The sequence below is a fragment of the Capra hircus genome, chromosome 16, assembly GCF_001704415.2.
Source record: "Capra hircus breed San Clemente chromosome 16, ASM170441v1, whole genome shotgun sequence".
Classification (NCBI taxonomy): domain Eukaryota; kingdom Metazoa; phylum Chordata; class Mammalia; order Artiodactyla; family Bovidae; genus Capra; species Capra hircus.
This window is the reverse complement of record NC_030823.1, coordinates 45243017-45258312: the sequence shown is the minus strand read 5'-3', so window position 1 is coordinate 45258312 and position 15296 is coordinate 45243017. Positions and strand designations below refer to the sequence as shown.

Sequence of the window (15296 nt, the reverse complement as noted above, 5' to 3'; positions counted from 1 at the left end):
GTTCTGCAAAATGAAGAGTGTATGAGATGTAAATGGTGGCAGGTGCATAACAATATGTAACCATTTAACACTGCAGAACTGTATACTTAAAAATGACTAAGAAAAAATTTGCACAAAATTTTATGTGTATCTTACAAGTTAAAAAGTTGGAAACAATCCAATCCTTTGCAACCTGGTTTGGAAACTTTTAGGACCCTTTTTAACCTATGATTTCCCTTAGTATGGGGTTCTTTTACTCCCCAGTCCACTATGCTAGTTATCTGACTGGCCCTTTTTACCTGTATTCTCACATCTTTTGAGAAAATTTTCTCATATTAATTGTTTAATAATGCCTTCCTCTTCATTTTACTGTATTTAGTACCTAAAAAATTTGGTTTTCTAATTTTTAAAATTTACTTTTGTGGATATTTCCTCATCTTTAACTTTCAGGTTTTTATTTCTGTTATCTAAGTTCCAAGAACTCCTTCTTTTTTTATGTAGTATTTCTTTTCAATGAATCACCTTACCGTTATTTCTTACATGCAGTATCTTAACTATCTGAAGGCAATCTAGTTCCCAAACTCCTTGCATTGTCTGCTTCCTTCTAGTTTCTCCTTGCCGTCAGCATGATCTCTCAGAATTCCTCTGGAGGCTTCCCTCAAACATCTGATGTTCTTTGACAGTTGATTTACACTTCATAGTAAGACACTAATAGGCTATTTCGAATCTCTGTATGTGTGAACAGGTCTTGTCATCTGATGAGGTTCTTTCTGAAATGGCTGGGAGGGAACCTAGAAGTTTGATTTGGCAGTCTTTTCTCTTTATAGGCTAGTTCCTTCATGGAAGAGCCCAGGAATAAGGGGAAAAAAGCCAGAAGCCTCACCATGCAGGGTGCAAACACTTATGTCTCCCTGCTTTTGTTAGGGAGCCACTCTCACCCTCTACTGTCTATGTCTAAGCTCCAGAGCCTTTCTGGCTCAATTTCTCCAGGGAATAATCCTCCTGTCTTCTGGCCGGGTGGGCTAACAGATTTTCAACAGTCAGAGCTGAATACTATCATTAACAAGGGGAAAAAAAAAACCAACTTTGCCAATCTGGTAGAGAAAAAGCAAAACAACAAACAAACAAAAAACAGCCTTGTTTTAACCTGCATTTGTTAATTTACAAGTGAGGGTGAAAATTTTTCCAATCATTTATTTGCATCTCAGATTTCTTCTACTTGTTTCCTTTGTATTGTTTCCCTATTGGGGTATTCATTCTTTTTCCCCCTTTTAAAGCCAAGAGTTCCTTATATATGTTGGAAATGTGATTTTGTATCAAATAAAGACTCCTTTTTAAGTCTTTATATGTGGTTATAATTTTTTAAAGGTTTTAGAGATGTTTCTCATTTTTGTAAAATCAAACCTATCCATGCTCTCTTTTCTGATTTCTGCTGTGGTATTGTGCTTAGAAAAGTCTCCTGATAACAATTTCATTGTATTTGCTTCCCTTAGATAATTAAGGCACGGAAGACACTGCTCCATTTTCATTTTATTTAATTTCTAGTGATGGAGACCATCTCTACATTCAAAGTGACAGCACACAGTCAAAGAGTATACAGTCACTCTGCTTTTATTTCCTATCTTCAATTAGCAGAGTCAGCTACAGCATGTGAGGACATCAGTATGGCTATCCATTGGACGGGCTACGTCAATGGTTCTTAAGAATGGTGTAGGGCCCCTGGGAGTTCCTCAGGCCCTTTCAGGGGGTTGACAGGTCAAAACTATTTTCATAATAATACTCAGGTGTTATCTGCCTTTTCCTCATCCTCTCATAAGCATTGTTATTCAGTCACCAAGTCGTATCTGACTTTTTGTGACCCCATGGACTGCAGCGCACCAGGTTCCCCTGTCCCTCACCATCTCCCGGAGTTTGCTAAGTTCATCTCCACTGAACCAGTGATGCCATCCAACTGTCTCATCCTCTGTTGCCCCCTTCTCCTTCTCTCTCAATAAGCACAGTGGGATTTTCCTGAGGTAACATAAGGTGTGATGATACCACTGTTCTGATGGTTAGTGAAATGGGTACTTGTATACTTTGTTTTCTAGAAGCTTGTAAGGTGGTAGCTTTAGGCTATAAACACAAGAGTTTTCAGAGATTACCTCAATTGATTCTCAGTGTACTATCTTTCGTTCTGCCTGCAAACTCATTATTGTCCAATACATAGTTATTTTGAAATCCATAAGTTTTTCTCATAAATATTGATAGCTATAACCCACATAAACAAAAGCTCTTTGGGGCCCTCAATAATTTAAGAATGCAAACAGGCCCTGACATTAAAAAGCTTGAGATCTGCTGAGTTGGTGACACTGCGGTGACAAACAACCCCCAGATTCCAAAAGCTTATTTCTCCCTCACACTACATGCCCATCTCAGGCCAGCTAGTTCTCTGCTTGGCAATGTCCTCAGGTCCCAGGTAGACAAAACAGACCCTTTGGAACCACCGCCCATCATGGAGGCAGAGGGAAGAGCATAAGACGCCCGCTCACCTGCCCTTTAAGTGCCCCAGCCTGAGCAGCACATGCATCACTTCCACTCACGCCACTGGCTAGAGCTGGTCATGTGACCACACTCAACCACCAGGGGATGAGGAAGTGCAGCCCCTCCCTAGTTAAGAGCCAATAATGTTTGGTGTACAGCACATCTAATTAGTACAATGATATTTCATTCCATACTTTGAAGACCCGATAGAGTATACAAGCAACAACTTAGTGATACCTCAGACCTTCACTTTAAGAAAAGTAAAGCTGGACTTCCCTGGTGGTCCAGTGGTTAAGAATATGCCTGCCAATGCAGGGGACACAGGTTCAATCCCTGGTCCAGGAAGGTTCCACATGCCTCGGAGTGACTAAGCCTGTGAGCCACAACTACTGAGCCTGTGCATTCTAGAGCCTGTGCTCAACCAGAGAAACCACTGCAATGAGAAGCCTGTACGCCACAACTAGAGAGTAACCTCCCGCTTGTAACTAGAGAAAGCCTGCACAGCAACGAAGATCCATAAATAAATAAGTACAAATTTTAAAAAGTAAAGCTACCAGGCTTTTTATTGCTGAAGCCTATAAATTTCAAGCTCAAACTTCCAGGCTATATCTATATTACTGTATCTCAGCAACAAAACCTCCACAAACTATGTTCTTTTGGATTGTGGGAAGTCTGCCTAATTACCGCAATTGGAGATTCATGACTGCCCATATGCTCCACGACAATCTGATCGAAATAAACTGCATCAGCTAATAAAAGGCTGTAATTTTTTTACGATACTTGGTGCTCACAGAATTTAAAGGAGAAGGCAGATTTCAGAGCTAATTAACAGCAAGACAGCATGGGTACTTTGTGCTGAGCGAGAGCCGCTTCACGAAGAGAAAGGGCGCTAGAGTACGTGGTGTCGTTGAATAGATACTGGTCACACTAAGAGACTAGCTTGTGTAAAGGTTCCCGCATAGTCTGCAGCTTCAGAAGACCAGAAAACTGCCCTCCACATGGCCCTACCCTCTTCTGATGCCACTTTCCCTGCTCAGCACAGTCTTCTCTCTTTGTTTACTTATGGGGACATCTTTGGAGGCTCTGGAAATAAGTTCCTGCACATGGGGGTTCATCCACAAACAATAATAGACCCTGACAATGTATGTGGGGCTTCCCAGGTGGCTCAGTGGTAAAGAACCCGCCTGTCAATGCAGGAGACACAGGAGACGTGGGTTTGATCCCTGGGTCGTGAAGATCCCCTGGAGGAGAACATGGCAGCCCACTCCAGTATTCCTGCCTGGAAAAACCCTATGGACAGAGGAGCTTTGAGAGTAAAGTCGAACACAACTGAGCGATGGAACACTGCTAAGCAGGTGGACTCACCCTCAAGTGTGATACAGACCATCCTAGCATTTCAAATACAACAGGATTTCAAGAGAAACTAACCAATGCCTATGGTAAAAATTCAGCTCTGTTTAACTGACAAAAGGAAAAAGAACTGTACAAAAATAAATCTAATCCATTCGAAGCTTTCTACAAATACCATTACTGGTGCTAGCACAAAAGATGATAAATACGTAACCTTTTCTCATCACAATAAAGAAACGTAAGAGAAAGATGATCAATATCTGCCGGATGAAAAAGGACAAGCCCTGCGGGGAAAGGCATTCCTTCCCCTTCTCACACAGCATCCAGTCTTCAACTGAGTCTCCACAGGTCTTGGCTTAAACCGGGGCCCCAGCTATGAATTTGCTGTAATCCTTTGTTCCCTGACTTTAAGCAATTTTTCTAAGGGAAAGTTTAGATTTACCAAACTGAAAACTGTCAAACTGCTTCCAATACATTCCTCTAGGATGACCTGTCACCAAAACTGCAACATGTTCCTCAATACAGGTATCCCACAAAGTAAAATGCACCTGGACAAGGTGAGTATGGCATTAGCAAATATTTTGTCATTTCAAACCACCATGTTAACTGAATGTCAACTCTGCTCTAAGTACCACAAGAGATACAGAAGAAGTACATCATTCCTGCCCTCAAAGAGATTATAAACTAAGTGTGTGTGTCCAATCCCTAAAACTCCCCAAACATGGATTTAACTAAACAATAATGAGGACATGGGACTTCCCTGATTGTCCAGTGGTTAAGACTTCGCCTTCCAACGCAGGGGGTGCAGGTTTGACCTCTGGTCAGGGAGCTAAGATCCCACATGCTTCACCCAAAAACACATTAAAACAGAAACGATATTGTAACAAATTCAATAAAGACTTTAAAAATGGTCCACATAAAAAAAAAAAAAAAACCTAAGTTCAGGGCTGTCAGAATGGAAGGAAAACTTCATGGAGCCAGTAGGGTTGAAATAATGTACAAGGTAGACTGAGTTTGTTTCAGTATTGACAACAGGCTGGGGCACGTCAGGGGAAAAGAGTGCCCCGAGGAAACAGGTGAGGCAGAACACTGACAGACTGGCCTCATTAAGGCAAAGAAGGCAGGAAGTAGGCAAGAAATTAACGCGGACATCCCCTGCCTGCTCAGTCATTTGGCAAACATCTGGCAGGTATGTGTCATGTGCCCACACAGTGCTAGGGACCCAGTGGCGAGCCAGGCAACCACGGTGCCTGACCCCACATGGAGCCTGCTTTGCAGTGGAAGAAAACAGAACATCAGCACAAAGTGAGCAGAAAATATAGACAACATCTAGCTTGTAAGGGGCTTTAAAAACAGAGCCAAGAATTTGACCTTTATCCAATAAAAAGTAGGACATGACAAAAGATTTCTGGCTAGAGAAACGTGATCAGTACTGTGTGTTAATATTAACTCCAACAGCTTGACTGAAACTGACAAAAGGTGAAAACAGAGAGACCTGAAGAAAACAGAAATGAGGGAGTCAAAGTATTGAGAAGGGACTCAATACTACTCGGAGAAGAAAAATCAAAGAGCATCCGAGGCTTTTCACTGGGATGCACAGGGGAGCATGAAATTGGGAGGCAGCCGGGCAGAGGCGGCAGGTGATACAGACATGTAATCGTAATGGCCAGAAGGCAGAGGTGCAGTCAGAGCAAAGCTAACAAAGTACCAGCACCAGTATTTCCTCCTTTAACATTCAAATACTCATAAAATGCCTGGAGACTGGCATCAGAACCCCCATATTTCAGATAAAAACAGTGAATATCTAAAAGGCTAACTAAGTGACGTGTCTGAGATGGAGAAATTTACCTGATTATGTATCCCTGACCCAAAACCTGGCCAGAAATTAGAACTCACGTGTAGCCTGGCTCAAACCAAACTTTGGTAGACGGACATTTACAAGAAGGACATTTATTATACTAACCTGTCAGAGGACTCATCCGAATTCTGTGAAGAACTCCTACAAATCAGTGAGAGCACTCCTTATTAACTTTTATGCTCATGATACTAATAAAAATATACTGGCATTTACTTTACATAATAATGTGCCCATTACTATGCTAAGCACTCACATGCATTCTCGATTAATTCTCCCAACAGCACTATGACAGTAAAATTATCCTCTGGATTTTATCGATGAAGATACAGGTTCAGAGAGGTTAAGGAACTTAGCCCAGGTGGCTACAAAGTCAAACTTGGACTAGACTTCAAAGGCTTTGTTCTTTAAGCCACGGACCTCTTCTGAAACTCCATCTTCACCTTTGGCCTTTTCAAACCATCATCAATACTCACAGGTGCCTCACATGCCAGGTACAAGGTGAGTGATCCTAGCTGTCCCTCCCTAAAGCCCACCTTTGCTGAGTATGGAGGTCAGATGCACACGTTCTATTTCTCATGATTTTGGAAGTCAGCTTCCTGCCACCACTTTAGGACCTTTCATTTTGAGAAGGTGGGCTTCAGAGAGAAAAAATCAAATCATCAGAAAGGCAGGAGGTTGATCAAACAATTCCAAGTTTCTACAATTAGGAATAACCTTAGAAAACTTACATAGGTTCTCCTTAACACAGAAGGAAAAACACTTAAAATTTACCCCCAAGATGGCATTGTAACTTCAAAAACAGGACGAGGGAATTGATAAGAACAGGAACTCTAAATACTGGGGGTGGGGGGTGGGGAGCGGGGAAGGCAGGGCCTCTTTTCACCTTTAAGGTTTGTGGGGTTGAGGGGGATCCCATCCACCAGGACAAATCCCTTCCTGACAAGAGCACATGAGAGTCGGGCCAAAGGAGCAGAAATTCTGGTTCTTGATTAAAGATCACTCCAAGGGCTCAGGAGAGACTTTCCTACCACCGTACAACTCTGTCTTCATTTCCCTTCCTGGTTATATGTCTGTATGTTTACTTGGTGCCTTTGAGACACAAGAGTAAATAAAAAGGCCATCATCTGAGGGCAATGAGCTCAAGTTCCTTCCTGGGTCAAAACTCACAGTTCAGATCCTCTCTTGCATCAAGGGTTCGGCTTCTTTTCCCCTACATGCCTTACCTGATACTGTCTGTGGTCCGTGCCCATCTGCTACATCCTGCCCACTTGATGCCCACATGATTCTTGTAGTTGATGTCTGTTGACATTTTACTACTGAGGAATGTTCTGCTGCAGCAAACCCGGGTGGGAACACTGTGCACTCACTGCAGGCAGAAGTGGTTCCAAAAGCCCAGGAGCCAAGCAGGCCGCAGCCATCAGACCACAAGAGCTTCTGCAAAGGAATGTGATCCATTCACCCCACGGGCCACGAAAGCAGTAACATTCCCAGTGGTCTTTCTTGTTTTTTTGGAGGGTGCCCCCTTTTAAACATTTCTGCTATTTTGTCTTCTCATCTCTGTTAGCTGTCTTCAACCCTCTCTTTGAACATGGTAGGGTGTAAATAAAATGCACGAGTGAAATTAAAATGAAAGTTTAATGAAAGTAAACACTAAAATTCTGTAGCCAAGCAAAACATGTGGCTTGTGTGTCCCTTAGTTTCCTCTCCATTGTTTTACAGAACTCACAGCAAACAGAAAAGCTTTCAACTGAATTCCCTTTAAGAAAAAAACGAAAGAAAAAAGAGAGGTAGTTTGGTCAATAATGTAGAACTAGAGCATTAAAATTTCAAGACCCAATTGTTTGAAATGCCCAAAGCAGAAAGGTAGTAACTAGCTTAAGGTTCATTAAAGAAAACAATTTCAAAATTCAGCCTTGTGGTGTTTGCTAATCACAGTACGAGGTGACACTAGAACTTGAGGGGTACCCTAACGGCCCCCTCCTCACCCTCAGGAAGACGCCTAAGAGCTCCACCGGTCACCATCCTGACCGCCGGTGCTGTCATCCTGTCGCCGGAGCAGAACCTCTGCCAGGCCCTTCAAAGATGACCACTCACAACAACTTGATCTGTGGGTCCCACTCTGCTTCTAACCCAGACGCCATCTCTTTAGATTACCCCCTGGCTCTGCACCCCACTCCCAAGCTTAGCCCAGCTGCTGGGGACCACTCGTCCCGCCACCCAAGTCAAATGCATGACCCTGCGGGAAGAGTTCAGATAACTGTCCTCTGAAGAGAAAAAACTTAGTAATTTGAACAGAAAGAAGAAAGCTTTGGGAATTTAGAACCTAATGCTTAGCATAAAATTTTAAATTATGCTTGGCACCATGTTTTTTTTTTTTTTATTACTACAACAGTAAACTGAGCCTGGATGAGACAGACCAAAGCCTTCTATGTACATGTATGTCTTTTTAAAACAAGCAAAACCTCATGTTTATAAAAATCCAGGAAGGAGCAACAATAAACATTATTAATCAAATACCTACTTATGCATCAGGTACTTTATACATAGCCTCCCGCTCCAATATACAACATCCTGGCTCAGACCAAGTACTTCATATTAATACATTTTTATCTGTTAACCTGTATTTCAAGAAAAGCTCCCTAAAAAACAGAGAGCAAAAAGATTCAACTACTAGCTGCCTAGAGGCACATACCTCCTGGGGGTAAAACTGGGATTCGAACAGAGGATGGTTTGGCTGCATATCAGTAAAGGAGACTCTGAGGTTGAATGACGTGTTCAAGGTTACCCTTGGGGGCCTGAGTGGCCTGAGAACCCTGCTCTTAAGGACTATGCTCCTCTTCACTGACAGGCAGCCTTAGGAATGTGACCACTGGGCTAAGTCAGGTTTCTGGACAACCAAGGCTCTCTCTACTTGCTCAGCACAAGCGGGTTCACTGGTGTGACTATCAGACTTTGAACCTAAGACAGCAAATAGAAAACTCATTAAAGGAAACCTTCGTAGAATCACCTTCACATCCCTCATTAAGACTAATCACCTGCCCATCAGGTTAGATAAGCACCTTAGGGCTTTAGGTACCTATGTGCGCCCTGGCCTACCACCCTTTTACATTCATTTCTGCAGATGGCCCTGCCACCCTGGTTGGGGGTTGGGTGACTGTCCCCCAAGGTCAATCTTGGCTGTGACGGGTAGACCTTCCTCTTGTACCCTAGCCTTTTCGTCTGCAGTCCAAACTCAGATTTTTCAGCCCCAACTCTGTGACTGTAACCTGCAGCCAGAGTAACCCAGACAACCAAAAACTGTGGAGAGGATGAGATGCCCTATACCAGGGAAGGAATGAACATGCAGGGACTTTGGGAAAACTTTCTATTTAGGTGATGATTTTGCACTTCTAGTTTCATGGCTATTTGGAAGGATGAAGATCCCAGAACACTGACCTCCATATGTGGGCTACAAGAAAAGACATTTCTACTTGAGTTTATTTTTTATTTAACGCCTGGTTTTTTTTTTTTATAAAAGTATCTACAACTTGAAAAGGTGACTGGCTCCTTTAAGGCTAAAACTGATTGGGACCAGAGATCTTACAACAGGTTATAAACATTTCTGACTGTTATGCGTAAAAATGAAACTCTTTCAACTACAACACTGGTTAAAGTAGGAGTTAAACTCAATTATTTAGGAATAAATTAGGTTTAAAATGTGTCAATTATAATGTCGATAAAAAAGCATGTACATCAAGAAAATTTCACTAATTCTTCAGGAATCCTTTCTCCAAATAAATTTTGGAAAATCATCTCAGAAATCTCAGGTCAGAGTTTGGGCCCCTGCTGGTGCATCTGGCTATGTAAACCAGAGATGCCAATCCAATTTCAATATGCCTAGTTAATGATAAATTATTCCCTCCCCTCAATGTGTGGCAGGCAGATAACTGCTCCACTCTGCAGATAGACAATGTAGGAACACTAGAGAAAGGGAATTATTAAAGATCATCGAAGCTTCATCTAGCTGCCTGCTTCACTCTCTGGGATACAATTTAAAGAGGGGACATTTTAAAGTTTAAAACATGGCAAGGGAGATTTTAAGCAGATTTCTGATATTTCTGTATTACTCCATTTGTTATCATCATGTATCAAGCTTATACATTTAAAACTTTATTAATTAGAGTTCCCTGGTTTGGGTTCAGCTTGCTTCCATCTGAGATTCTTGGCAGAAAGTCACGAACCTCCTGAACATGAGACTTCTGAGAGTGCTCTGGGGTGCTGGTGGGAAGAGGACCTTGCCTGCTAGTTACACTTCAATGCCATCAAGCTGTAGACCTGAAACATCAACGGGGTTATTATCTTCTTTTGATCACATATGTAAGATAAAGATTACTTCTATTTTCTTCTCTAATTCTTCAGCTAAATCATGGTCTTTCAACTTCAGGATGATTTCTAATTTCACAAAAAAATCTTAGTTAAAATCAAGTCCAGAGATCACTTTCTGAGCTTCTTTTCTAATGGAACCCTGGAAAATCACACCACAGAGGATGGTGTTCTATACTGAGCTTGTTAGCAGCAGCAACACTAAATGACTTAAGCCAGAGGACTTTCACCTACAGCCAGAAATGTGGGAGGTGCCTTCACTGTTCCGGAGAAGTGAAATTTTAAAAGAAATACTTCTTTGACTTTCACCCATCAGTCTAATAACAACGACAAGTCCCAACATTCTGGCAATTTCAAGGTATACCTCTGACAAATGTTTACCTAGGACTTCAGCCAAGCTTACTACTCTAGACCTTTTGATCATTTGCAGCCACCTAAGATTCCAGGGGCTTTCCAGGTGGCACTAGTGGTAAAGAACCACCTGCCAATGCAGATGTAGGAGAGGTGGGTTTGATCTCTGGGTGGGGAAGAGCCCCTGGAGGAGGGTATGGCAACCTACTCCAGTATTCTTGCCTGGAGAATCCCATGGATAGAGGAGTCTGGCGGGCTATGGCTCACAGGGTTGCAAAGGGTTGGACACGACTGAAGTGACTTGGCATGCAAGATTCAGTGAACAAGTATTAGTATCTTTCCCCAGGCGAACTATAAATGAGTGGTAAGAAAGGCTGATTTCAGAAAAGCTGGTTTCATTTACCACTTTACTTCTGAGAACTGGAGAAAAAGAATAACGAGCCAGACAGCTCCATTCAAAGGGAAAGAAACAGAGGCCAAAGAAGCCTCACCAATGACTCGTTCCAAGAATCTCTAGGTGGCCCTACTGCAGCCTAACAAGATCTGAAATTCACCAAAATATTTCACTGGATGTTTCCACAGTAAATAGTGACTAACACATTTAAGGAATTTCCATGTGGAGTGCCCAAAGAGTCCAGCAGCTCTGGAGTCTGAGGAGTGGTAAGCTAGGCAGTACAGCACAGAGATCAAGAACTGGGGCTTCAGAGTCAGACTGCCCAGGGCTGAATCTAGGCTCTTACAATTCCTAGTGGTGAGGCTTTGGGCAAGTTACTTAATCTCTCTATGCTTCCGTTTCCTCAGGGATCAATCAAGAACTCTCTGAATACCTACCTTAAAGGCTAATACGGTAATTAAGTGTAATAACATAAAACAAAGTGTCCATTCAGCACTGTGGCCCTGCACAAAGTGAGCACTCACAGAACATTAGCTATTATTAACATCACGCAGACCTGAGCTCACTGACATAACAGCCTGACCAGTTTTGCCAAGGACAGCCAAACGAGGCTAGTTCTGATCACTGGAAAATCTGAGCCAGAATCAGAGATCCTATGGCAGGGGTGGGAAGACCCTACCTAGCAGTTTAGAGAGAGAGTTCACTTCATGAACATGACCTGACCTTGGAAGCCTCTCTGCCCTTCACGCTGACCTCAAATGTACTTGTCAACAAGAAAGGAAATTTAATTGGGCCCCCACTACGTCCAAGACACCATGTGAGGCTATCTAGTGTTATCTTTCAATCGGTGAGGAAACGAGGGATAAGCACTTGGCGTCTGGAAACGCGGATGCAAGTGGCGGCGTTAACTCTTCCTCGCTTATTCCTGAGTTTATTCCTAACCTGGGCCTCCGAATGGAGGCTATTTGTCCAGGAGACTCTTCAATTTCTGGAAGCCGCTCAGGAAGGAGGAGGACACAGGACACGTGCCTCTGAGCCTGGACTCACTACAGAGGCGGGATGTCCCCGTGGAAGACTTGGGGACCGGACAGACCCCTGGGGAGGTTCTCTGGTGGCTTTGACCTTGGGGCCTGGGACTCCGTTTCCCATCCTGCCGGCTGCGGGACGATGACACAGCCCCTCGGCCTAGGCGGGTGTGTGAGCCGAGAGTGACAACTGGTCCTGGAGAACTTGGATTACCCACTCCACCTTCACCTCGGGACCCTGTTTCCCTCTGGGGGCGCGGGGCCCTCTGGCTTTGCCGGGACACAGTGCACGCGGCGCACCGGCCGCGGAGAGCTGGGGGAGAGGCCAGATAGGATACCCCCGGCGCAAGAGTCAGGGCGGTGGGGACAGTCTGGCCGGCCAGCGATCGCGCACGTCAGCCGGGGTCACGCGGCCTCCCCGCCAGGGTCCGGCTGCCCGAGGAGGGAACGGGGCGGTCGCTGCCAGCCTGGCCCCGCCTGAACGACCCGGCCCGGCCTCGGTCCGGACGGCGGCCCGCCGCAGGCCTCACCTCCCTGCGCACGTTCAGCAATGAGTAATAGTCTTCATTGTCCAGCTCCTCCTCGCTCAAGGCCGTCGCCATCTTCGCAACCTTTCACCCCGCCAAACCGGCAAGGCCGTGCACAAGAGGGACCGACGGTCCGCAGCCCAGATAGCGCGGGCGGGCGCAGCTGCCCCACAGCGGCCCCTGGCGCTCTGGAGTCGCGCCGCCTCAGCGTAGCCCGGAAGGAGCGCGCCTGCGCCCTGCGCCTCGGCGCTGCCGAGGGCGGGCCCAGTCCCTCCACGTGTTTTCCCGGGACCTAAAGCTGAGGCCGGGCACCCTGGGGCTGTGCCTTGGCTAGAAAAAGCGAGTTTGCGGTCACTCCCGGGGGTCGTCACATCTGGACGCCGAGGAGACAGACCTTTGCGACACCCTCTGTCTCCCCCGCCGGCATCCAGTGCGGGGCACATCCGAATCCCAAATATAGCCTCACCTGGGCTACGTGGCCAGCTCCCCACCTCCACTCTCACCCCGGTACCCCTCCGATGGGAGGTTACTGGAGGCCCCACATACTGATTTGTCTTTGCACAGGAAGCTTCCAGAATGGCATGTGTTCCTCCAGTGGTCTTTCACTTTTCTCTTGACAACCCTGCCCAGGAGACAGACCCCCTCATTTTCATTTATTATTGTCGTATATTTGGGACATCGGGCAATTTTTCTGCTGCTTAAATGACGAGGCTATAGCCATTGTGAAAGTGAAAGTCGCTCAGTCGTATCCGACTCTCTGCCACCGGGGGGACTATATAGTCCATGGAATTCTCCAGGCCAGAATACTGGAGCGGGTAACCTTTCCCTTCTCCAGGGGATCTTCCCAACCCAGGGATCGAACCCAGGTCCCCCTCATAGCCATTGGGTTTCCACTGTAATTGTTTCTGGCAGGCGTATATATCTACCGACCCCACCCTGGAGCTGTTCTCTTGTAAATTTCTACCTTATGATTTAGCATTTGGAGTCGAATTGATTTCAACCTTGTGCCTGTGGCATGGTGCGTTGTTGAAGATGCCTCTTCAATCATTTAAATAATTTAAATGTCTTATAAATGATCCAGTTATCAAGAGAAAGTGGACAAGAGTGCCCATGGTCTTGTCACCTGTTTGGTTCATGCCGACTTGTACCAATTCTTCGCTAATTCTCAATAGTGTTTGCTCCCTAACTAACCATTGATTTAGAATCATCCTTGCTGCCCTTCCTAAGCCAGTCTCCTGGGAAGCCCCAAACACCTGTCTGTGGATTTGAGAAATTGATTTCTTTCTCTTCCTAATTTTTGACCATATGTGCATCATCTGGGCTTGTGTACAGTCCCTTGCAAGTTGCCCAGCCCTCTTAAGGCTCTCTTGGCATGAGTCACTTAGGTGTGCTGAGACCGGTTATTCTGGAGTGTTGAGTCAGTCTGGAACAAACTGTCAGCCCGAGTTGTAAATTAAGACCTATTTCTTTAGCTGTGTGAGGTTTCCTCACAATAGCTTTCTTTCACACACACTCATATTCCATCAGCTAGTCCAGAAATTTTTTTGTTGTGATCTTTCCTTTTTTCTCCGTTGCAGAGCAGTGATTAGGGCTAAACTGCACGCTGACATTTGCTGGTTTTTAAGAATGTCTTATCGAGAGGCTGGGGGGAAAACTAGAATGTTGTGATATTCCTTTTTTTCCTCCCGTTTGTAGACACTAATTGGGCTATAATGCTCAGTTGGGTAGAGGAGCTCTTTGCCATCTTTCCTCTGCTTTGGAAAACACTGCCTCTAGGAATTACAGAAACGGAACACAGCGTATGTCTCAGAACGCCCAGGTCAGTGTTGCTATGATTGAGAATGACCTGATTTTTATCACCACTCAAACAAAATAAATAGTGACTCAGGGATGCTCTGTGCTTTTGTCCTCTCTTGGGTCCATGGTATTTTGTGTTACTTGGTTACTTGGAAAGTGATAGTGACAAATAAGAAATAAACTTAGATACACTACAGGCTCAAGAATATATTGACTTTGGAGATTGGCTCTCTTGTTCCTCTCCTCCAAAAACCATAATCTCTGATGGGCAAAATAATGGAAACTGAAAGATGTACAAATTTATAAGTTAACACACACATCCAACAAACTACTCATGCCAGAGCAAGTGACAGAACTCAGTCACATTAACTCACTGCCTTGCACTTTAGTTTTCCTTGATTGGGTAAAGTCACAAAGCAATTTGTCACTTAGTTGCAAAGCGTAATATGTCAATACTTATGTAATATAGTCTTATAACTATATAACTATGTGTGTGTATTATTATATATGTATATAAAATTGAAATGGGGGAAGAGGAGAGGGCATAACCTTTACTTTTGAATTTTTTAAAAGTCTTTCTTGAATTTGTTAGAATATTGCTTCTGTTTGTTTTATGTTTGGTTTCCTGGCTCCAAGGCATGTGGGATCTTAGTGCCCCCGTCAGAGATTGAACCCTCAACCCCTGAATTGGAAGGTGAAATCTTAACCACTGAACCACCAGGGCAGGTCACACAACCTTTAAAAGAATGATTGCTGTTGGGGATATACCAAGATCTGGTCAGAACTGATTATATCCAAGATGGTGGAAGAGTCACCCTCCAGTGGAACTTGAGCCTCATTCTATGCTCATTGTAATTCATTAGCTAAGTGACACACCCACAGGTGCCGTGACAGATGAAACAGTGTGGGTTGCTCGGTTGTGTCAGACTTTTTGTGACCCCGTGCACTGTAGCTCACCAGGCTCCCCTGTCCATGGACTTTTCCAGTTGAGAATACTAGAGTGGGTAGCCATTCCCTTCTGTAGAGGATCTTCCTGACCCAGGTGGTGGCTCAATTCCTGGAAATCCCTGCCCCTTCCCCCAAATAGTTGGAATAATCCTCTCACTCATCAGTGACTAAGTCGTGTCTGACTC

General features: G+C 44.5%; 1 protein-coding gene across 1 annotated transcript in view; it reads right to left on the bottom strand.

The window, feature by feature from the left end:
* The window catches only part of DNAJC11 (DnaJ heat shock protein family (Hsp40) member C11), a 69137-nt gene extending 56640 nt beyond the window's left edge, over positions 1–12497 (bottom strand). The window contains exon 1 of the mRNA XM_005690742.3: positions 12370–12497. Coding sequence (XP_005690799.1) covers positions 12370–12441 — 72 coding nt within the window. The 5' untranslated portion in view covers positions 12442–12497. The remainder of the gene's footprint in view (positions 1–12369) is intronic.